The sequence below is a fragment of the Giraffa tippelskirchi genome, chromosome 3, assembly GCF_054371585.1.
Source record: "Giraffa tippelskirchi isolate mGirTip1 chromosome 3, T2T-mGirTip1v1.2.pri, whole genome shotgun sequence".
Lineage (NCBI taxonomy): Eukaryota > Metazoa > Chordata > Mammalia > Artiodactyla > Giraffidae > Giraffa > Giraffa tippelskirchi.
Genome location: NC_137277.1, coordinates 14,617,740 through 14,642,133, shown reverse-complemented (window position 1 = coordinate 14,642,133; position 24,394 = coordinate 14,617,740). Strand labels below are relative to the sequence as shown.

General features: G+C 40.1%; 1 protein-coding gene across 5 annotated transcripts in view; it reads right to left on the bottom strand.

Moving 5' to 3' along the window:
- Nucleotides 1-24,394, bottom strand: part of TANC2 (tetratricopeptide repeat, ankyrin repeat and coiled-coil containing 2) — a 363,447-nt gene that overhangs the window by 68,213 nt on the left and 270,840 nt on the right. For all 5 annotated transcript variants that reach the window (XM_081576541.1, XM_081576540.1, XM_081576542.1 and 2 more), the window contains 3 exons: nt 20,384-20,665; nt 15,229-15,362; nt 501-732 (listed from right to left, as the gene is read on the bottom strand). In XM_081576541.1, the coding sequence (XP_081432667.1) occupies nt 501-732; nt 15,229-15,362; nt 20,384-20,665 (648 nt within the window). The remainder of the gene's footprint in view (nt 1-500; nt 733-15,228; nt 15,363-20,383; nt 20,666-24,394) is intronic.

The window sequence follows — 24,394 nt, the reverse complement described above, 5'->3', positions numbered from 1 at the left end:
GGACGTGATCACTTCCCCCCACTTCTTAAAAATATCTTAATACCTTTTAGTGGATGATTAAGTAATTTTTTTTGTATACACATAGTTATGCAACCCTTTCATTTTACCTGACTGTGGAGTAATTAAAAAAAAAGCAAATATAAAGACTGAGGATGTTTGTAACCATAGAAACTCCATGGCATGGAGAGGGAGCCATGGCTTGAGTGATCTATTTGAACTCCACAGAAAGGACTGGAAGCTCAATTATCTTTAGCTCAAGAAGAATGCATTGTATTTGGAAATGAGAATGAGAATTTTTACACAGAGAGGAAGAAGTACCAATTGGAGGAATTTCTTATTTTTTTTTTTTTCTGAGTAAAACCTTTTATTTGTTAACTGTACCCTGTAGGAACATTTAAGTTTTGGCAGCGTGATAAAAATAATCATTTCTATAACATGCCCCCAGGTGAACTTGGGCTCCAGAGCCTCCACCTTCCACTTGCTCTGCACCTCATCTGTACCTTTGTGGAGATTCTCCAGGGGCTCCAGCACTCCCCTCCGGAAGGAGGCCATGGGGTCTTGAACACAGGACCGAAGGCTCAGCATGCTCTGGAGGTGAGGCTCCCGGAGAAGCTGCTCCCGATAGGCTGCCAGCTGAGGGGAGCGGCAGAGCAGGGCAGCAACGTTGTGGACGAACTCAGGCACCAGGCAGGTGTAGGCGTTATCTGCTTGGCAATAGTGATAGGCAACCACCTAAGAAAGAAAGATGAGCACACGGACAGGTTGATCAGCAGCAAGAGCAGCAGTCATGGTTGTGTGTGTGTGTGTGTTTAGGCACTAAGTTGGTCATGGTTACTGTATGGTTATTCTCTAACACTGTCTTCTGTTACCCCACTGCTCAACTTCTTCAAGTGAAAACAAAAGCTGTTAATTCGGAAATTGTCCTGATTTATCTAAGATAAGAAATTGGACCCCATATTTCTCTTGTATGTGTGTGGTACCATAATTCATAATTAAAACTTATAAATACAAACTGAGCTTTTCCTCTATATTAAAATAGGAAGCAGGCCTGAGAATAAAGATTCATCTCTCTAATATTTATTCAGCATGAAGTAGTACACGAAACAATCTGATACTGTAACAAAGCATTAGGAATAAAATAACCAGAGAAATACCATATGTTAGACTCAACAAACATATGTTTATAAGGCATATTTAAAAAATTATAATTGTGTTATAATCAGTCTTATAGAAAATAAAATAACTCAGACTTAAGAATTATCACTAAATAGTTTTCTGAGCACCCAGAGACAGAGAGGATCAGAATCAGATAATAGGAAGAAGGAGTTGAGATTTTTGTCAGATGCACGTGTTCAATTCAAAGAACTCAGAAAATGCACACATCTTAATATCATCTAGGGTCTAGCCAGTCTGGCTGAAACTTGCAATTTTAAGCTCTGTCTTTTTGTTTGTTTAAATTTGCACAGTGTTTGCTTTGTATCTTCTGGTTGTTCCTTTGCCTCAAGGGCAAGAAGGGCAGAGGGTGATTTTAATTTAGACCACTCTGTTGGCTCAGTACTACCTATAAAAGTGATGGGCCTGTGGAGATAACAAGAAACTGCACAGGAGATTCAGCCTGAATGTACAGACCACACTTGACATGGTGCTCAAAACATAGTAAGTGCACAGTCATGTTAGCTGATGCCGTCACCACCACCACCATCAATGTCTTTTTCTCCTCTTCCTCTCCATCATCATCATGGTCACCATCAAGGTTCTGCACACTCTCTTCTTTTCAGCTACTGCCTTTGTGCCTTCAGGCATCTGAAATTTGCCCTAGAAGCATGCACAGATATACTACCGGGACCCCAGCTCTCAAAGAACAGAATCATCCACGAAAGTGTTCTGCTTTGAAATGACTCCTAACCTGTAGGTATGGTCATTCTAGCTCTTTAACAAATGCTGGAAATATCACTTTTTAAAAAACATCTGAAATCCTTCTCATTAACATTTTAAAAAATGAACAACACAGGAAATGTTACTATACATGGAAAGCTGAGGACAGGAATTGCTTGTAAGTAAAGCAACAATGTCTGAGCATAGTGTGGAAATGGAAATGAGGAGGTGTACTTAGAAATCTCCACTCTCTTCTGTGGATAGATTGGTCACTGCTTTATTACTGATCTTAAGGAACCCAAAGAGAAAACTTGACAGCAATTGATCTGTCCTCTCAATGAACAGTGAAAGTCAGTGGTTATGTCCACACGGACACAAATCTCCACTTTATAAAAAGAAAACAGCAAATCTCTGAATCAATATGAACTTTCATCATATTTTATCTCAATTGATTTCCCATGTCGAGGCAAAGCACAGCTGAACAAATCAGCTATAACTTACCCTTTACCTAAAGTAATGGGATACGAGTTTGAAGATAAAAAGTTTAAAATTTAGGAAGAGGGTTCTTGCCCTGGTTTCATTAAAAATCATCTGCACTCTTGGCTATCTGAAGTTTCACCTAACAGAGATCACTGCAAAAGTTGCCCCTTTTGGGGCTGCCTTTGTTTCTTTGAATTTAAAAATTTTTAGGCATTCCAAATATAAAATCTTAACTCCTCTGCAGACTTCAGGCAGAAAGACCATTCAATATCTTCATGAAATTTGTACTGTGACTCAAAATAGGTCATTTACTAGATATTTCCAGGCAGCTACACGGTATGTAAATGTACATATAACCTGTCAAAAACACTTGGTATTTCTCCCAAATTGCCTGTTGACATTATCAACAACTTTTCCCACATACACAAACAGGAAACAAGTAGTTTTTTTCCTTCAGTCTCCCACTGTGCTAGTGTTCAGTGAAGGGTAACAGATCACTCCCTACAGCTCTGAGGAAGTCACCACCGCCTGTATTCAGTCACTATTATTCCAATAATACCAGACCAACTGGTATTGCTGCTGCTGCTAAGTCGCTTCAGTTGTGTTGGACTCCATGAGACCCCAGAGAGGGCAGCCAACCAGGCTCTCCGTCCCTGGGATTCTCCAGGCAAGAATACTGGAGTGGGTTGCCATTTCCTTCTCCAATGCATGCATGCATGCATGCTAAGTCACCTCAGTTGTGTCTGACTCTGTGTGACCCTATGGACAGCAGCGCACCAGGCTCCTCCATCCACAGGATTCTCCAGGCAAGAATACTGGAGTGGGTTGCCATTTCCTTCCCCAATGCATGCATGCATGCACGCTAAGTCGCCTCAGTTGTGTCCGACTCTGTGTGACCCTATGGACAGCAGCCCACCAGGCTCCTCCATCCACAGGATTCTCCAGGCAAGAATACTAGAGTGGGCTGCCATTTCCTTCTTCACCAACTGGTATTATTGGAATAATAATACTGGAATATCAGACCACCTTACCTGCCTCTTGAGAAATCTGTATGCAGGTCAAGAAGCAACAGTTAGAACTGGACACGGAAAATCGGACTGGTTCCAAATTGGACTGGTTCCAAATTGGGAATGGAGTATGTCAACGCTGTATATTGTCACCCTGCTTATTTAACTTACATGCACAGTACATCATGCGAAATGCCAGGCTGGAGAAGCACAAGCTGGAATCAAGACTGTTGGGAGAAATATCAATAACTTCAGATGACACCACCCTTACGGCAGAAAGTGAGGAGGAACTAAAGAGCCTCTTGATCAGAGTGAAAGAGGAAAGTGAAAAAGTTGGCTTAAAACTCAACATTCAAAAAACAAAGATCATGGTATCCAGTCCCATCACTTCATGGTAAATAGATGGGGAAACAGTGGAAACAGTGATAGAGTTTATTTTGTTGGCCTCCAAAATCACTGCAGATGGTGACTGCAGCCATGAAACTAAAAGACGCTTGTTCCTTGGAAGAAAAGCTATGACCAACTTAGACAGCATATGAAGAAGCAGAGACATTGCTTTGCCAACAAAGGTCCATCTAGTCAAGGCTATGGTTTTTCCAGTAGTCATGTATGGATGTGAGAGTTGGACCATAAAGAGAGCTGAGTGCCAAGAATTGATGCTTTTGAACTGGAGTGTTGGAGAAGAATCTTGAGAGTCCTTTGGACTGCAAGGAGATCAAACCAGTCAACCCTAAAGGAAATCAATCCTGAATATTCATTGGAAGGACTGATGCTGAAGCTGAAGCTCCAATACTTTGGCCACCTGATGTGAAGAACTGACTCATCAGAAAAGACCCTGATGCTGGGAAAGATTGAAGGCAGGAGGAGAAAGTGACGAGAGAGTGAGATGGCTGGATGGCATCACCAACTTGATGGACATGAGTTTGAGCAGGCTCTGGGAGTTGGTGATGGACAGGGAAGCCTGGCATGTGTGCTGCAGTCTATGGGGTTGCAAAGAGTCAGACATGACAGAGCGACTGAACTGACTGATTCCAACTTCCTAGAAATGGTTCAGAAGTAGTCCACCTACAATAAATCAGCAGGTGAACCCTTTCTCCTTGGTGAACTCTTGTCTCTTACAATGACTTGTGGAAATTTCTTTTTCAGCTGTGTTTTTCTTACATTATTAATTTTTTTCCATCTCAAGTTTTCCTTATGTTAAATGCTCAAACTTCAATAAAAAATTTTTTATTATTTTTTTGACATGAACCATTTTTAAAGTCTTTACTGAATTTGTTATGATAATGCTTCTGTTTTATGTTTTTTTTGTTTTTTTTTTTGGCAACCAGGGATTGAATCCATGCCCCTACAATGGAAGACAAACTCTTAACCACTGGACTACCAGAGAGGCCCACCTAAACTTTTGACTAGAACAATTCTATGCAAAATATATCTAATATGACCAGAACTGTATCAGTTCTTTGAAGAAGACAGTGAGCAACTTTTAGATTACTCCTGTGAGGAAGAAAAAAAGGGTAGGTCTGCAAACTGACTATACAAACCAAAAAAAAAAAAAAGACTGGAAGTCAGTATAGCCTTGGAAAGGGACAGGTTTTGATTTAAAGCTACACATGAGGAATGATACAACTAAGCATATTCCTCATCAAACACCCTAATCAAATGACTGAATGACAGCCAACCTGTCGGACTTGTGTTAAAAGTTCCAGGCTACGTTTTACATGAAATGAATCATCTGTGACAGGATTAAACTAATCTCTTAAACACAAAAGATAGATTTGAATATCTAGGATTCATTTGGACATAAAAATTTACATAATGACTGGCACTGTTGTTGTGGTTCAGTTGACAAGTCCTGTCTGACTCTTTGTGATCCCATGGACCACAGCATGCCAGGCCTCCTGTTCCTCACCATCTCCTGGAGTTCGCCCAAGTTGATATCCATTGAATCGGTGATGCTATCCAACCATCTCATCCTCTGCTACCCTCTTCTCCTCCTGCCTTCAATCTTTCCTAGCATCAGGATCTTTTCTGATGAGTCAGTTCTTCACATCAGGTGGCCAAAGTACTGGAAGCTTCAGCTTCAGCATCAGTCCTTCCAATGAGTATTCAGGGTTGATTTCCCTAAGGATTGACTGGTTTGATCTTCTTTCTGTCCAAGGGACTCTTTAAGTCTTCTCCAGCACTACAATTAAAAGCATCGATTCTTTGGTGCTCAGCCTTCTTTATGGTCCAACTCTCACATCAGCTGTCATTGGCATCACGTAAACTTTTTTTGGGCAGTCATGCCACACGGCATGCAGGATGGAGGATTCCGACCACGGATCAAACCTGTGCCCCCTGCAGTGGAAGTGCAGGCTCTTAGCCATGGGACCGCCAGGGAGGCCCCCATCACTTAAACTCTAATGTTGCCACTGACCTTCCTTCATGCTCTCATTTTTTTATTCCCTGTCTCTTTCTCATCACTCTTTCTTGAACTCTCTCACTACCACCTGGTTGATTTCCTACTTGGCACATCCCTTCCAGTACTTCAGTTTGGCTTTTCCTGTGTCTAGTAACCTCGCGGCTCAGGGTAAAAAACATTTTCTTTGCCCTTTCTCCTGTCCCTCAACTGTGGCTGTAATCCGCATCCTGGGACTGGCAGCTAGGAATAGCTCAAGACTTGGGTTCGGCCTCAGTAATTTTCCAGCTTGGAGCTCTTTTTTTTTGCAGTAGGATTTTTTTTTTTCAACTTTTTATTTTGAACTAATTTTAGACTTAAATGTTGCAAAAAGATGTGAGTTTCCGTATATCCCTTACCCAGCTTCCCTTAACATCTTACATAATCATAGCATAATTATTGAAACCAGGAAATAACACTGGCACAACACTATGAACTAAAGGCAGTATTCAAATTTTGTCAGTTTTCTACTCATGACCTTTTTCTGTTCCAGCATTCTATCCAGTTGTTATTTCTCCTTAGACTCTTGTAGTCTGTAAGAGCTCCCCAGTCTTTGTCTTCCATGACCCTGACACTTTTGAAGAGCACTGATCTGTTACTTTGTTGAATATCAGTTAATGTGACTTCGTCTCATGTTTTCCTCATATTCCAATTGAGATTTTTTTTTTTGGCAAGAATACCACAAAAACAATGTTTTGTCCTTTTCAGTGGATCATGCCACAGCGTTCATGGTGTGACACGCCCTGATACTGGTGGTGCTGACCTTGATTGCTTGGCTAAGGTAAAGGTTTCTGCCAGATTTCTCTACTATAAAGCTACTATCTTACCCTTTATAGTTAAATATCTTAGAGGAGATATTTTGAGTCAGTGCAAATCCTGTTCCTCCCCAAATTATTACCCACTGATTTCAGTATCCATCTGCACCATTATTATTATTACCATGATGTATTACCTGCTGACTACAGTTTACAGTACTACATTATATAGTTGAAAATGACTTAAGAGAGTAGATTTTAAAAGTTCTTATCACACAAAAAATTCCGTAACTATGTGAGGTGATGGTTATTAACTAAATTTATACACATATCAAATCATTATGCCGTACATCTTTAATACAATATTCTATGTCAGTTAATCTCGATAGAACTGGGGAAAAAGGATGATGAGACAGGAAATACAAGATGCAGGTGTAACACAAGCTGGGGCCATCTAAGGAACTAATAAGGAGAGCTAGAAAAGCCTTCTTAGAGGTGAAACTTAAGCTGAAATCTAAAGGATGATGAGAAGCAGATTGGGGCAGGTGTGTCCCAGGCAGAGGAAGACAGCATGTGTGAAGCCCTTCAGGCAAGACACAGCTTTACACCTCCAGAGCAGCTAGAATTTGAGGGACAGGCGGGAGATATGAGCAGATAGAGCAGAGGCTTTCACCTGGGGTGGCTCTGTTCCTCAGGGGACATTTGGTGATGTATGGAGACAGTTTTGGTCAACACAACTGTGGGTGGGAGGATACCACCAGATAGTGGGCAGAGGCCAAGGATGCTCCTAAGCACAGTACACTAAACAGGACAGCCCGCAGACCAAGAGTTATCTGGCCCAAAATGTCAACGGTGTTGAGGCTGAGAAACCCTGGGCTAGATAAAAAATGTAAAGGCCCTCTGGGCTTCCCAGGTGGTGCTAGTGGTAAAGAACCTGCCTGCCAATGCAGGAGACATAGGAGACTTGGGTTCGATCCCTGGGTCAGGAAGATCTCCTGGAGAAGGCATGGCAACCCACTCTAGTATTCTTGCCTGGAGAATCCCATGGACAGAGGAGTCTGGCCGGCTACAGACCATGGGGTTGTGCACCAATACAACTGAAGTAACTTAGTGCCCATGCACATAAAGGTCCTTTATGATAACAGTCAAGTTTCAAGAACGGAACTTGGATTCCATTCAAGGGCAAAGAGGAGCCACTGACAGATTTTAAGTAACAAGAACAGAAATATGTTTTAGAAAGATGACTCAGACTTCAGTACAGAGAACAGACTACAATTTATTCACTCATTTAACACATACTTCTGTGCTAGGCATTGTGCTAGGAGCTGGTGATAGAGTGGTGAACAATTATTTAAATACTGACCCATCTAGTGGAAGAGAAAAGATAAAAAAGCAAAAAAACAAAACTGAGAAATGAATAAATAAGGTTGTTTCCATATTCAGTGTCCTGAATGTAGATGCATCTGGGTCTCACTATAAAATTTCACTGTTAATTTTTAGAGGAATAAAAAAACAACCCCGTCTACAAGCAATAAATGCTGGAGAGGGTGTGGAGAAAAGGGAATCCTCTTACACTGTTGGTGGGAATGCAAACTAGTACAGCCACTATGGAGAACAGTGTGGAGATTCCTTAAAAAACTGGAAATAGAACTGCCATATGACCCAGCAATCCCACTGCTGGGCATTCACACCGAGGAAACCAGAATTGAAAGAGACGCGTGTACCCCAATGTTCATCACAGCACTGTTTACAATAGCCAGGACATGGAAGCAACCTAGATGTCCATCAGCAGACGAATGGATAAGAAAGCTGTGGTACATATACACAATGGAATATTACTCAGCCATTAAAAAGAATACATTCGAATCAGTTCTAATGAGGTGGATGAAACTGGAGCCTATTATACAGAGTGAAGTAAGCCAGAAAGAAAAACACCAATACAGTATACTAACGCATATATATGGAATTTAGAAAGATGATAACGATAACACTATATGCGAGACAGCAAAAGAGACACAGATGTATAGAACAGTCTTTTGGACTCTGGGAGAGGGTGAGGGTGGGATGGTTTGGGAGAATGGCATTGAAACATGTATATTATCATATGTGAAACGAATTGCCAGTCCAGGTTCAATGCATGATACAGAGTGCTCGGGGCTGGTGCACTGGGATGACCCAGAGGGATGGGATGGGGAGGAAGGTGGGCAGGAGGTTCAGGATGGGGAACACATATACACCCATGGTGGATTCATGTCAATGTATGGCAAAACCAATACAATATTGTAAAGTAATTAGCCTCCAATTAAAATAAATAAGTTTATATTAAAAAAAAAACACCCTAGACCCATTTTATAAAACATCATCTATAGGTTATTTGCTGTTTTGTTTGGATCACATTTCTCCTAAAATGTAAATCTTTTCAAAAACAGCCAACGGGAACCCAAACCAAATCTCATACATTTTTTTTTTCCTCCAAATCTCATACTTGGCTGTTATTTTTTGTTTTCCTCTCTCCCTATGAGTGTGTGTGTGTATGTGTGGTCTAAGTCTCTTATTATACTCAACACACATTTCTGAACTGCTGACATGATCACTTCCTTGGCTGATACCTTTAACAGTAGCAGCAACTAGCTCAGGAACCATGATCACTTGACATCATCCTGATTTTAGTACAAAACTAGTCTCTTGACAAGGATGACATTTCAGGTTTTTTTCTTACATAGATTTCCTTAGGGGGGAGAAATCCTCTGCTTTTTGTGTCTCTGTGACACTTCTTAAAATTAGCTAGTTTCTCTTATTAGCTTATTTAAGAGGTCAGTCAGTTCAGTCGCTCAGTCGTGTCTGACTCTTTTCGACCCCATGAACTGCAGCACGCCAGGCGTCCCTGTCCATCATCAACTCCCGGAGTCCACCCAAACCCATGTCCATCGAGTCAATGATGCCATCCAACCATCTCATTCTCTGTCGTCCCCTTCTCCTCCTGCCCTCAATCTTTCCCAGCATCAGGGTCTTTTCCAATGAGTCAGCTCTTCGCATCAGGTGGCCAAAGTACTGGAGTTTCAGCTTCAACATCAGTCCTTCCAATGAACACCCACGACTGATCTCCTTTAGGATGGACTGGTTGGATCTCCTTGCAGTCCAAGGGACTCTCAAGAGTCTTCTCCAACAACACAGTTCAAAAGCATCAATTCTTCAGCACTCAGCTTTCTTTATAGTCCAACTCTCACATCCTATACATGACCACTGGAAAAACCATAGCCTTGACTAGACGGAACTTTGTTGGCAAAGTAATGTCTCTGCTTTTTAATATGCTGTCTAGGTTGGTCATAACTTTCCTTCCAAGGAGTAAGCGTCTTTTAATTTCATGGCTGCAATCACCATCTGCAGTGATTTTGGAGCCTAAAAAGATAAAGTCAGCCACTGTTTCCACTGTTTGCCCATCTATGTGCCATAGTATTAGCTTCTTAATCTAAGGATTAAGCCAGTGACAACTTATCTAATGTGACAAGAGCTTCTAGTCACTTTTGAAAAAGAAAACTTTTTGAAGAATTTGAGGTCAGCGAAATTTCTGGAAGGTGCTCCTTCATTATACTTTTCTTGTTTTGAAGCCACTTTCAATTATCGACAGATTTTCCCAAAAGAACACTAAACAAAAATCCTTCCTGTCACACTGGAGAGCAGTACAGTGGTTAAAAGCCTGGACTCTGGAGCCTGCCTGCCTCAGTTTAAATTGTGGTTTCAATTCACGTTCTAGTTATCTTGGCGAGTTACGTAGCCTCAGTACGAGGTGAGTTTCTGTATCTGTTAAATGGGGAGAAGACGACTCACTTTACTGGGGTGAACACTGACTCTGTATCTGAGCTCTGCTATTTACTAATAGGAAGACACTGGAACGATTAACCATCACTGAAGCACAGTGTCCTCACCTATAACACGAGGATGATAATGACCACCTCAGAGGTTCAAGGAAAGAATGAAGACGTGAAATAACAAATATAATGTAAAAAGTACTAAGCTCAACGTGCGTTATGCCCACAGTAAATAGAAGTCTGCTTGTCCGACCACTCAGATAACAGAATGGAAACCTGGAAAAGTGATGGTTGTTCTAAAATCACACATCCAGGAAAGGCTCTGAACGAGATCTCCACACACCTCAACTGTACTTCAGAAGAAATACATAATATTAACTGGAAATACATTAAGAGACCTAGACCTAGCAAAACCTGTTACTTCAAGTGGAGAGTGTTTCTTCAATAAATAAAACTGCTCTAAAGTTGTGACAAGAACTCTTCAATGTTCTCAATTACGAAGAAGCATAAGAAGCCTCAGGAATACTATGAAATATCAATGATAATGAATGATACACAAGAACTGACACTAAGAACTCTAACAAAGCAAGAAGTTTTTCAAGGATACTTTTAATTTTCATATAATAGCTTGCATTATCAAAATACTAACTGATTTGAAATGATCTCATCATTTGTTACAGATGAGAAGCAAGGTTGCTGGCTTCTGCTCTATGCTTCTACAGCACAAACCTGTGTTTGAACTGGGACATGTGGCACAATTACTGGGATAATATTCAATTTTAATCTAAGGGGCCATTTGTTTCACAATGTTCAGTGTAAACTTTAAGATATTCCATCTCCATGTGCAAACAGAGTATCTATATTTTGCTTAAGGAAGAAATAAGCATGAAACTTTAAGTATATTCCTTGAGTTAAGTGTAAATAATCACTAGTATATCTCACTTCTAACATTTAACATCTTCAAAATATTGAATCAAACATCAACTTTAATCTAAGGGGCCATTTCTTATAGAAGGTTTAGTATAAATTAAAAAAAATATCCCATTTCTAGGTACAAAAGAGATTTATTTATATTGTGCTTAAGGAAGGCACAACCATGGAATTTAAAACGTGATTAGTTTTCAAGTAAGTATAGTTACTAATTTCCTACTAAAAATAAATAACATTTTCCAAATATTGAACATATAGAATCTTAGGATTTCTTTCTTTCCTCTCTTCTAACTTTTTGACTGCACCGCAAGGCATGTGGGATCTTAGTTCCCCCATCAGATACTGAACCTGTGTTCCCGGCAGTGGAAGCGCAGAGTCTTAATGGGTGGACAGCCAGGGAAGTCCTGGGACTTTTCTCCTGATGAGAGACTAAGAAGTGACAACATGTAAAGACTTTCTTTCTAGCACTCATCACCATCTGATATACCATGTATTTGTTTGTTTATTGGCCTTCTCCCACCACAAAAACGTAGGCTACCTAATAACAGGGACTGTGCCTGTCCTGTTCACTGCTTTAGCTTCAATCTTGTATTACAGGTGTTTCAAACATCTATTTCAAATGAATAAATAAATGACTGTGATGATGAAAGCTCTTCAGCATTTGTGTATTTCTAGATGACATTTATTTTGATTTTTCTAAAGAAAAGGCTGCAGTCAGCTTACACAGGATATTTAGAAAAAAGAAAAAATAAAGATGTCTTTTAAAGTTGCACTGAGTTAGCAGTGAAATGAGGAAAATCTCAGACTGTTGTCAGAAGCCCATTTATAAATGGGTGTGTACCACTAAGTGGGGACAACTGAAAATGTAGTTGGGGGAAACATGCTGTTTCTGGCTCACACCTGGACAGGATTTCTATGAAGAAATCAGAAGCTTATGACAGTGAAGATCCCTTCCTGTTCCTCATTACTAATTACCCATGACAAGAGACTTCTTCAAACACTGGAGACAGCATTCCTCCAAAATAAGAAGAGTAAGACAGAAATGCGGAGACTTCCCTGGCAGTCCGGTGGTTAAGGCTCTGTGCTTCCACGGCAGGGGTAGGGGAGGGGAACAGGTTCAATCCCTGCTTAGGGAACGAAGATCCCACCATGTGGCCAAATAAATAAATAATCGTCACAAAATAAATGATTATCACAGAGTGATCTGGGGGAAAAAAAGAAACAGAAATGCAAACTCTGTTGATGAGAAATATCTAATCTCTGATTATAATATATAAAGATGGAATATGAATGTAGGATTAAATGGCTTAACAGAAGGTGAAGCAAGTGCTAGCTGAGGATATAGGCCAAATCATCCGTCAAACCTCAGAAAAGCACAGGAATTATAAGCACCAGATACTGTGGAAGAAGAGGTGTGAGAAAGGAAGTTGAAAACACAGAAATTATTTGATGTTTATGGAAAGAGCAGTTGGATCCCCAGATATCCCTTCCATCCTGCCCAGCTGGGTGACTACCTTCCCCAAAACCCACAGGAAAGAGGATTCTATTCACTCAAGAAACTAAGTAAGAGAATCCGGGCTTAGGGACACCAGATACAGAGTAGGTAAGGAGCAGGTGCAGGACGGAAACAAGGGGCTTAGGTGAAAGTCTGCAATCTAAGTGACGAAACTTCACTTTCCCTCACTAGCTCCAGAATGCTGGCAACCAGGATATACACCCTCCAGGAGATTGGTGGATTCCCTGCTAGATAAGATGAACAGTGCAAGAAAAAACTTATGGACACTGACTTTGGGGTTTTCCAGTAAAAGTTGACAGGTCATCTTAATTCTCTATAGTTAAGCTCTCCGCATACACAAGCTTCCACCAGGTTTTCATTATCTAACTATTAAGGAAGAGATAAGAGAACATACTGCATCCATAACACAAAAACAGTATGCTATAAAAAAGAGGGAAACAGCTGGGGGGGGGAAGAACCTATTGGAAATTAAAACTATGATAGCCAATTTTTTGTGTGTGTGTGAAAGTACTGCAAGGTGATGTTCAGGAAATCTCTTTAAAGTGGATCATAAAACAAAATAGGAAAACAAAAGTATAGGAAACAGAGAAGTGAAGAAGAGTATTAACATAGGAAATTAATTTTTGACTAAAAGGAGCTGTAGAAGGAGACAACAGAGGAAGTGGTGGTGAGGAAATTATCAGTAAATAATACAAAAGCATTTCCCTGAATCAAAGAATATACCCAGGGTTCACTAGGCACCAATAGAATAATAAAAAAAAACAGACCTAGTAAGAGTGGTGACAGAGGAGATTCTAAAAGCTTCTGGAGGGGAAAAAAGTGTATATAAAGAATTAGGAATAAGAATAGCACCATATTAGGATGGAACTAGAGGATGAGACGGTTAGATAGCATCACCAACTCAATGGACATGAGTTTGAGTAAACTCCGGGAAATAGTGAAGGGCAGGGACACCTGGCGTGCTGCAGTCCATAGGGTCACAAAGAGTCAGATATGACTTAGCAACTAAACAACAAGAAAACCATATTACTTCAATAGTAATATTGGAAGTTCAAGATGGATGTCTTCCAAAAGGGAGTAGATATATGTATATGTATGGCTGATCCAAGCTATGTGCAGTAGAAGCTAACACAACATTCTAAAGCAATTATGCTCCAATAAAAATTAACTTAAAAAATTAAAAAAAAGGTGGATGCCTTCAAAATTCTGAGGGAGACTCCAGTTTTATGATATCAAACAAATGGTAATGTATGAGAATGGAATAAAGACACTCTTATGAACATTAAATCTCAGAAAATTTACCTACTTGGTATTTTTTCTTGGGAAGCTACTAGAGGATGTGCTCCATCAAAGAAAGGAATATAATCAAGAAAGATGATGACATGGGATCAAACACAGAAAAGCAGCAACAGAATTTCCAGGATAACAACTAGGTGGTAAGCCTTGAGAGCATCCAAGGTCCAGATTAGTTTGATGGAGAGCTCTGGGGCTTCCAGAGTGTGTGTGTGGGGGAATATAACTGATGTGGAAAATTGTACTGAAAGCCATTTTACCAAGCATTAAGAGTTATAGAATGACAATCATCGTTTTGAAGAAAAAGAAGCAATTTTAAAATAAGGCAGTTCACAACCCAGGAAAAACAAAACTGCTCAAGAAGAAAATGTTATTCTTGGTTCCACAGTGAACTGTGTTGCCACAGTATTAATACTGAAAATAATATAACATGGATTCAGACAAAAATCATAACTGTAGTGACATAGTGGACAGAACAAGGAAGGTGAAAGAGCTAAAATTCTCATCATCCATAATAAGAAGCAATAGATAATGTACAGAACTGATCAAAACAGTTATAGCAGTCCATAAATATTATTTACAAAGATGGAGGTATGGATCAGAGAAATATCTCTAAACACTGAAAGTGTTTGCCTTTGGGGAGAAGGTGGCTTGGGGAGGAGAAAAGAATTCCTGTTTTTTATTGTAAGTCTTTGAACATTTGATTTCCTGAATTATGTGTGTATATTGCTTTGATAAAAATAAATATAAATAAAATTACAATGCAACATATAAAAAATTTATGGATAGTGCAGTACAGCAGGAAGTTATGAGGTAGGAATGAAAATTTAAAAACTATATTGATTACTTATACTGTGATCTTGGGTAAATCATATAACTTTGAGTCTCCACTTTCTTATCTATCCGTTATGGGACTTTGGTTATTTCTAAGGGTCCTTCCAACAAGTTTCTGATTCCAAAATAACAAAGTATTTTTCTAGGAACAGCAAAGAAAGAGAAACTTTTCTCTATGTTTTAATGGTACACCTATATATACTTTTGTTCGCTTTGCTGGGGTCTTCCTACCATTGTTCTATTGATGTTAAAATGGCACTAGCGTGCCCGCACCCTGGGGATCCTCTCGTACCTGCGAGGCTAGTCTCCGCATGGCCTCTTCCTGCCGCCTGCGCATTTCTGGAGTTCCTGGGCAGCTTCCACTGGTGATGGAAGAGTGGGCTGACGGTGGCTGTGTGAGTGGCAGCTCTCTGTTGGCATCCACATCTGGATTAAAAAGATGAGACGTTTGCATCAGATCATCATAAAACTCTGAACTAACTGAAGACTGGCTAAATTCAATGTGTTGCACAATCCCACAATTCTACTCTTAGGTATGTACCCAAGAGAATTAAAAATGTATGTCCATGAAAAGACTTGTAAACAAATGCTCAAAGAAGCAAGATTCATATTAGCTCCAAAGTGGAAACAACCCAAATGTCCATCAACTGATGAACTGATAAAATGTGGTACAGCCCTGCAAGGGAACATTACTTGACAATAAAAAGAAATACAATACCAATACATGGAAAACAACATGGATAACCCTTGAAGTGTTACACTCAAAGAAGCCAGTTGCAAAAGGTCATATAGTGTATGATTCTATTTATGTGAAATGCCCAGAGCAGGGAGATCCTCAGGAGACAAAAAAGCAGATTAGTGGTTACCTAGGGGTGGAGATAGGGGCTTAGTGGGGAAATGAAGATGGACTGCTAACGGGCATGGGATTTCTTTTGGGGGGACATTCTAAGATTATGGTGACTGCTTTACAATTCAGTGAATACACTAAAATGCACTGAACAATTTAAATGGCTGAATTACAGGGTTAGGTCAATTGTAGCTTAATAAAGCTGTTTTTAAAAAATTCCATTTGTTCATGTTACTTAGGTAATATCTTAACTACTACTAGAAATCATGGACTACATTTGTGAATACAGATAATATTTTAACAAGGGGTACAAAATAAGTAGGCTGTTACAGGATGGTCAACAGCTATTGAAAAGGAGGAGGAACAGGGAAAATAGTTCTCATGTAACTCCCTACCAGGAGGACTGAATTGAGACCTCTTCCATCCAACTGGCCATTGCCTAGAGTTCTCAACACATTGTAGGAGGGGAGGTGTGGGAGACGGCAGTGAAGAAGACTGAAGAAACGGTAAGTTCGGTGACTCTCACTGCATCATGCCTGTTGTTCACTCCCTTGCTCCACCCTGTTTCCCTTTATCTGGGACTTGATTTTGTGGGTAATTATGGTCTTCTGTCTTCTAGCAGTTCCCTTCTGGAGACGCCCTCCTTTCTGTTTGGGTGTCTTTACTTTCTGCTTGGTATTCAGAGAACAGTAGAAAACAAGTGAATTGGGAAGAGCTGCTGGCGTGCACATCAAATTGGCAAAACGGACTTCTGGGATGAGCAGGGTGGGGAGAGGAGGAGCTACTCACTGCACAGCTATCTGGGGGCATGGCAGCTGTTGGCAAATATCAAATCCAAACAATAACTACACTGAGACTTCTAGGGATAGGAGAAGAGAGTCCTGTGTTAGACCGAACTTCCCCAACGACTGTACTGAGTATCTTTGTAGTTCATGTGATAATACCCCAATTACACAACAGGTCTATTTTCACAAAATGTTTTTGTTCTTAGAAGAGTGTATGTGTTGAGGGGTGGGTGATGATGGTGGTGGTGGAGACTGATGGGGGAGTGAGGTTTGGGAAGGGGTGTGGGCGGAAAGCAGGATGACAGGCTAGTGCCTGCCTTGACAGCTTTTCTGTGCCTTCCCAGGGAAATGACAAGGAGGGGGCGGCTGGGGGCTGGGTGTCTGTGGGGGAAGGACAGAGCCAGGCAATGCAGTGCTGCAGGCTAGACTGCTCACATCTTCCAGAGCAGTGCAGCTCAGCGTGGAGGAGGCGGAGACAGAAAAAAGAATGACACAGGATGCAGAGATGAAGGCCAGGAGTTCCAATAACGTTTCACCTATTTTCATCATTACTACAACTACATCACTGACTGAGGGTTGGGAAGGCCAGTGGGATTCCGAACACACCTATCAAAGCTTAATGTAAATTAAACTATAAAAACTGAATTCAATTCTCTCTCTATAGACATCATCCTTAATCACTAATGAAAAAAATTCTGCTACTGCCAGTGACATTTCCAGTGCTGGTTCCTATAGTAAAAGATCGATGCTGAAAAACAGCTTCTTCTTTATTCTTTTTTTTCTCCTCAAAGAAATACCTTTAAATTGGTTTATATTCAATTCATATCTGTTTACAGAAATAACAGAAATATAAAATAGAAACATACAGATTTTTTTAAAGTAGTATTTTTGAGCCCCAATACTTGAAAGGTTTTAACCAAAATCTCATGAGGATAATAATACAAGAAAGACAAAACATGTGCCCCCAAAACTAGAAAATTTAATGAGACAGTTCTAAAACAAACTGATGTTACATTTTGTTATTAATCATTTGAATAGCGGAAAATGAAAATTTTATTGAAGTGTGTAGTTTTGGGGTAATTCCAAGAGTTGATTTTGTTGTTCAGGGTTAATATTTAAATACCAGTAAATGACATCAATCACTTATTCCTGACCCTTCTTAAGGAGTAGTGGTTTGGTTTGAACATCAAAAATGACAACAAAAAGTACTACATCAAAGATTACAACAAGGCAGTGCTGGTTCTGTGTAATTCTGATAAATACATAGCCACATACTCTATCCCTTTAACACCTTTTCAAGTTGTGAAAGTTAACTATCAGGCCAAATCTCTAATCTAACATGTGGAGATTTATCACAGGAATGGGAGTGTCCTGGTATTTTTAGAGTTTCTCTGGAGGTAAAAGGCAATGGATGTTAGAGAATAACTTGATGAACTACCTTTAGAGAACTTTTGCTTAGGGGAGCACATGGTTGTTTTCTATTAACTCCTGCTCTCCCAGGCTTAGAGGGAGGGCACTCCCAGGTACTTCTGCTTTCAGAGAAAGCAGTTCTTCTTGCCCTTGAGCCATGATTCTACCATTCTGTTATCTGCCACAGTGACATACAGAGGAGTCAGAGAGACTATCAACTCTCTGGTTTTCTTTCTGACACAGTCAAATAGTTAACCTCTTGGATAACTCAGATAAGTAGTAGTCTGGTGTGATAAGTACACACATTAAGGCAAATACTGAAATAGGACTTCGCTGGTGGTACAGCAGGTAAGAAACAGCTTGCCAATGCAGGGGACACAGGATCAATCACTTGTTCGGGAAGATTCCACATGCCAGGGAGCAACTAAGCCCATGCACCACAACTACTGATGCCCGTATGCCTAGAGCCTGTGTGCCGCCGCAACAAGAAAAGCATCTGCAATGAGAAGCTCTTGAACTGCAACAAAGAGCAGCCCCCGCCTGCCACGACTAGAGAAAGCCTGCGCAAAGCAATGAAGATCCAGCTCAAAAAAATAAATTAAAAAAATAAAGTCTATTAAAAATTAACAACTTGTGTACTATCATAGTAAAAAAAAATTATACCAAAAAAAGGAAAAAAATAAGAAAACACTGGAATAGGTATGGAAAGTTACATTTAACCATGAAGACATCTTCTTAGAATCACAGAATTGTAGCACAGGAATGACTCTTAAAGATCATTAGATCCTACTGATGCATTTTACAGGTGACAAAACCGAGGTCTAAAGAATTACAGTAAGATTCTCAAGGTTACAAAGTATTGTCAATTTGAGCACTGGGACTCAACCTGTGGACTCTTGACTCCTCTGACATTCTGTCAATCTACCTCAGAAAACCTTCATCCAGAAACTAAGCATGATATTGCTCTTAAGACATGAATTCTTCTGTACTAATTCTTACTACACCCAGGCAAACAGGGACTCTTGATTCAATGGGTTTTCTTTGTAGACACTAGTTCTTCTACATGTTAGATTATCTGTAAGTTTACCAGAGGCGATGTGTTTACCTAAAGACATGAAATTGTTAATTAATGTCAACAGAAGCCAGGATATTTGGGGGTTGTTCAGTGAGTTTCTCGTGAGTTCCCACAGCATTGTGCTAGACTCTGTAGCTACTATGACCTCAAACCAATCCTTTCTAGTGGCTGCTGTCTGGAAATCTATGATGAGCTAGATTACTCATTTGGACTAGCAGAGCAATAGTTTCTTTTTGTTCTCTTATAACTAGAAGAAGCCAGGTAGACACACACAAACAGTTAACCTCTTGGATGACTCAGGTAAGTAGTAGACTGGTGTGTTACGTAAGCACTCTAAGGAAAATACTGGAATAGGTATGAACACTTACTTTTAAACATGAAGACGTCTTAGAATCACATAGGAGTGTGATTTTAGCATAGGAGTCAATCTTAAAGATCATCTAAATTTGTGGTTCTCTACATATACTATGTATAAGAATACCCATACATTTCATTTTAGCTCCTTAACTCGAGTTCCAGGCATAAACAGAGGGGAGCACAGCAAAATGGATGAGACTGGCCTCTGAAACCAGACTGCTTAGGCGCAAATTCTAGTTTCACTCTTTACTGGCTGTGAAACCTGGGAGGCTTACTTAACCTCTCTGAGCCTCAAACCACTTATCTGTGAAAGGAAGATAACAGGAACTACCTCACTTGAGTTGCTGAGAGGACTGGATGAACTAATATTTGTTAAACTCTTAGAGAGCATCTGGCACTAAGGACCATATAAGTATTTTAAAAACAAACAAGATCCTGCTGGTGATCGTTAAACTGCGCCCTGCCTGCGATGAAAGAAGCATGAATATATATGAGATCTCAGCATCTTTTCACAAGGAAGCAGGAGAAACTCTTCAAGGACACAACGAAATTCACGCCCAAGCAGTGCAACAGACACCAATCGCAAAGAAATGGAGGGTGCAAACAGATTGTGCCAGAAAGGCTGGGCACAGGCTGAGCAAAAGCTGACAGCAACGGATGCAAACAGCTCTAACAGGCAATGGCTGTAGTCATTACCCAAAGGACAGACCAGCCAGCCAGCCAGGAGAGAAGACTCATACATTTATTCTGAGAGAAACGGTTTTTCTGTCACGCTTAGGTGATTGTCGGCTATATGGGCTAAATGTCAGCAGAGCATTACATTCTTTCTCCCAACTCTGAGTTGAAGATCCTCACATGCAAATCAGGTTTTGCAGATCAGAAAATGAAAGGATCTGTGACTTAATATAAAGATGAAAAGAAATTTCAGAGCCATGTAGCAGGGAGTTCTTTAAAAAAAAAAAGGGGTACCTACGTTTGGGGGAGGCGTGTGGGCTGTCGGAGGCGATCTGTCTCATCCGTGTTCCGTGGCAGCTGAGGGCCACCAGTCTGGAGATGATGGCGGTTTTGCCGAACCCAATGTTTCCCACGATCACGACTCCCTGGTTCACGCTGGCGTTTGAACTTTGAAGCTGAGCATCTATTTCATGGAAAACCCAATCCCGACCAACGAACACCGACTCCGTAGTGATGCTGGGCACTTCAAAGAGCAGGGGCTTCAGGGAGATATCGGGAGGTCTGTAAGGTGCAAAGCGGACTGGAAGGAACAATAAGAGAACAGGGGGCTTAGGCCAAACTGTCAACGCTGAGAGAAATAAAGAGCAAAAAAGCAGTGTGGTTTAGAAGACCACTGACAGTTACACTGTGAGTGTATTCTGGGTTATTCAGAAAATAAGAAAATTCTGAATTTTGGTTCTGTACAGAGAGGTAATGATACACGAGCTAGAGCTACTTGCGACTGCAGCTGGCAGAACACAAACATGGTTAAGACAACTGTAACTTATGTTATAGTCAGAAAGTCAGTGTGATACTCAAAATGATTTAACAATGGGGCTGGCCCAGGTGCTGGCAATTAGGAACAGTAGTAAAAATGGAGGGTCCCTCAAGCCTCCTTCTTGGCCTGGGGATAACCTTTAAAATGTTGGATTGCGGGGATATGTAGGGTTGGAGTCTCGGGAGAGGCTGTGGTGTGGCAGGGAATCCAGATGGCTGACAGCATCAGCTCTTTACCAACCTGCAAGGTCATATTTCAGTATTTAACCACCAATACGACCACACCACTACACATCGGTCCCATGGAAAGCAATGTGAAGAGAACTTGTCTGTTTCTTTAAAAACACTAATAAAAAACAGTGATTCCTTTAAGTTCATGATGATATTTAAAAAAAAAATAGAGCCAGCATATTAGGGGAAGTAACTCTCTAAAAGCTCTGATGGTGTAAAAGGTTTTCAGTATGTTAAGTGGTCAAGAAAGCAGAAACTCAACTTTCACTTAACGTCTCTGTACCTATATTGCTTGTATTCATGCCAATTAAAAAAGATTTCTGGCTTCTACACACATGTACTGGGGACAAATCCCTATTGCTTTTTCAAGACTTTTCTCTGTGCGTATGTAGTTGTGAGATGTGCTAAGTGCCAAGCATGAGCTCTATGTGCAATGGCTCTCTAAAAACCCATAACGTGACTGGGTTTCAATGATCAAACTCCTAATAATACTGATGGTAAAAAGAAGTCCTGCCTGACCTCTCATATCTGAGTTAAATGTCTTCTTAACTGTTTTAAGAGTACTTCTAGATATACCATTAACCTCAGATATGCAGATGACACCACCCTTATGGCAGAAAGTGAAGAGGAATTAAGGAGCCTCCTGATGAAGGTGACAGAGGAGAGTGAAAAAGCTGGCTTAAAACTCAACATTCAAAAAACAAAGATCATGGAATCTGGTCCTATCACTTAATGGCAAAAGATGGGGAAACAATGGAAACAGTGACAGACTTTATTTTCTTGGGTTCCAAAATCACTGTGGACAGTGACTGCAGCCATGAAATTAAAAAGACGCTTGTTCCTTGGAAGAAAAGCAGTGACAAATCTAGAAAGCGTATTAAAAAGCAGAGACATTACTTTGCCTACAAAAGTCCATCTAGTCAGTTCCAGTTCAGTCGTTCAGCTGTGTCCGACTTTGCGACTCCATGAACCGCAGCACGTCAGGCCTCCCTGTCCATCACTACTCCCGGAGTCCATCCAAATCCATGTCCATTGAGTCAGTGATGCCATCAAATCATCTCACCTTCTGTCGTCCCCTTCTCCTCCTGCCCTCAATCTTTCCCAGCATCAGGGTCTTTTCAAATGAGTCAGCTCTTCACCATCTAATCAAAGCTATGGTTTTTCCAGTAGTCATGTATGGATGTGAGAGCTGGACAATAAAAAAAGGCTGAGTGCTGAAGAATTGATGCCTTTGAACTGTGGTGCTGGAGGAGACTCTTGAGAGTCCCCCAGACAGCAAGGAGATCAAACCAGTCCATCCTAAAGGAAATCAATCCTGAATATTCATTGGAAGGACTGAAGCTGAAGCTCCAATACTATGGCCACCTGATGTGAAGAGCTGACTCATTGGAAAAGACCCTGATGCTGGGAAACATTGAAGGTGGGAGAAGAAGGGGACAATAGAGGATGGGATGGTAGGACGACATCACTGACTCAATGGACATGAATTTGGGCAAACTCCAGGAGATGGTTAAGGACAGGAAAGCCTGGCATGCTGCAATCTATGGGATTGCAAAGAGTCAGACATGACTGAGCAACTGAACAAGATGTATCATTTATTTTTTATGTTATTATTTATTTTTAAAAATTTCACTTCTGTATCATTAACCTTAGCACAGTACCTTGACACACAGTAGGTGCTCAATAAATGCTTACTGAAAGATTTAATTAAAAACAAAGCATTACATTCTAACCCCATATTATATTTTGGAGAATAAATGTCAGAAGTGGGAAGGGGATGAGACAGGAGAAAGGAAATCATAAAAGTGGAAATTAGGTCTACTTATACTGCTTATATTATTCTAGAACATACTTACACCATTCCAACATCTTAATATAGAATCTGGAGATGGCAGCTTACTTGAGAAAACACACACATGTAAACACTCTCATTTAAAACTACTGCAAAGCCATTTGAATGATAACTGAGCATTTTTAAAAAAGGATAATTCCAAAAGTAGTACAAAAGTTAAAAATATAAAGTCAAACTCTAATAATAGAAGCAAATAGTTTCCTATGTCAGTTTTAATATGTCCCAAATTTTCACTTAAAAAAAGAGAAGGCTGTGGAGATACAGATACATGGTTAATTATAATTTCCTGATTCACATCTGTTTATCAAAATGTACTCTTTTAAAATACATATATAATTACAGAATTAGGTGAAAATTAGACTTTGACTTGATACAAATATTCTTAATTCTAGTGTCTTACAGTTAAATAGATTCTACTTTACTTTTCTTTTTAATTTTACTTTTCTTAAATATTATTTTATCGAGCTATAATTCACATACTGTAACGTTCATCCTTTTAAATTATGTAAACCAGTGGTTTTTTAGTACATTCGCAAAATTGCACAACCATCACTATTTAATTCCTAAAGATTTTCATCACTGTCCAAAGAAAACCACTTACCCATTAGCTGTCACTCTCCAGTCTTCATTTCCCTAGCCCCTGGCAACCAAAAATTTTCTGTCTTTACAGGGTTGCCTGTTTGAGACATTTCACATACATATTACCATACTATAGCCTTTGGTGTCTGGCTTCTTCCACTTAGCATGTTTTTGGGGTTCATCCATGCTGTGACATGTATCAATACTTTGTTCTTTTATTACTGAACAATATTCCATTATATGGAGAAGGAAATGGCAACCCACTCCAGTGTTCTTGCCTGGAAAATCTCAGGGACAGCGGAGCCTGGTGGGCTGCCGTCTATGGGGTCGCACAGAGTCGGACATGACTGAAGCGACTTAGCAGTAGCATTCCATTATATGGATATATCACATTTTGTTTATCCATTTATCATCTGACAAACATTTGGGCTGTTTCCACTTTTTGGCTATTATGAATCATGCTGCTGTGAACATTCATGTACAGGTTTTTGTACACGTGTTTTCAATTCTCTTCGGTATACTTCCAGGAGCAGTACTGCTGAACATACTGCTGGGTCATATGGAAACTCTATGTTTTAGCTTCTTGAGAGACTGCCAAACTGTTCTATTTTAGTTTTGTTATTTTTTATGGAAGTAATACATATTCACTACAGAAAATTTAGGAATAGCAGATAAACAGAATAATAATCTTACTCCCACTAGCCAGAGAGAAACACAATTCACTTTTTTCCTGAGTTTTGCCTGTACCAATAGATACTTATTTTTAAAACAAAAATCGTACTATAGATATTGTTTCATAACCTGCATTTCTTGCTTTGCTTAGCAATTCCA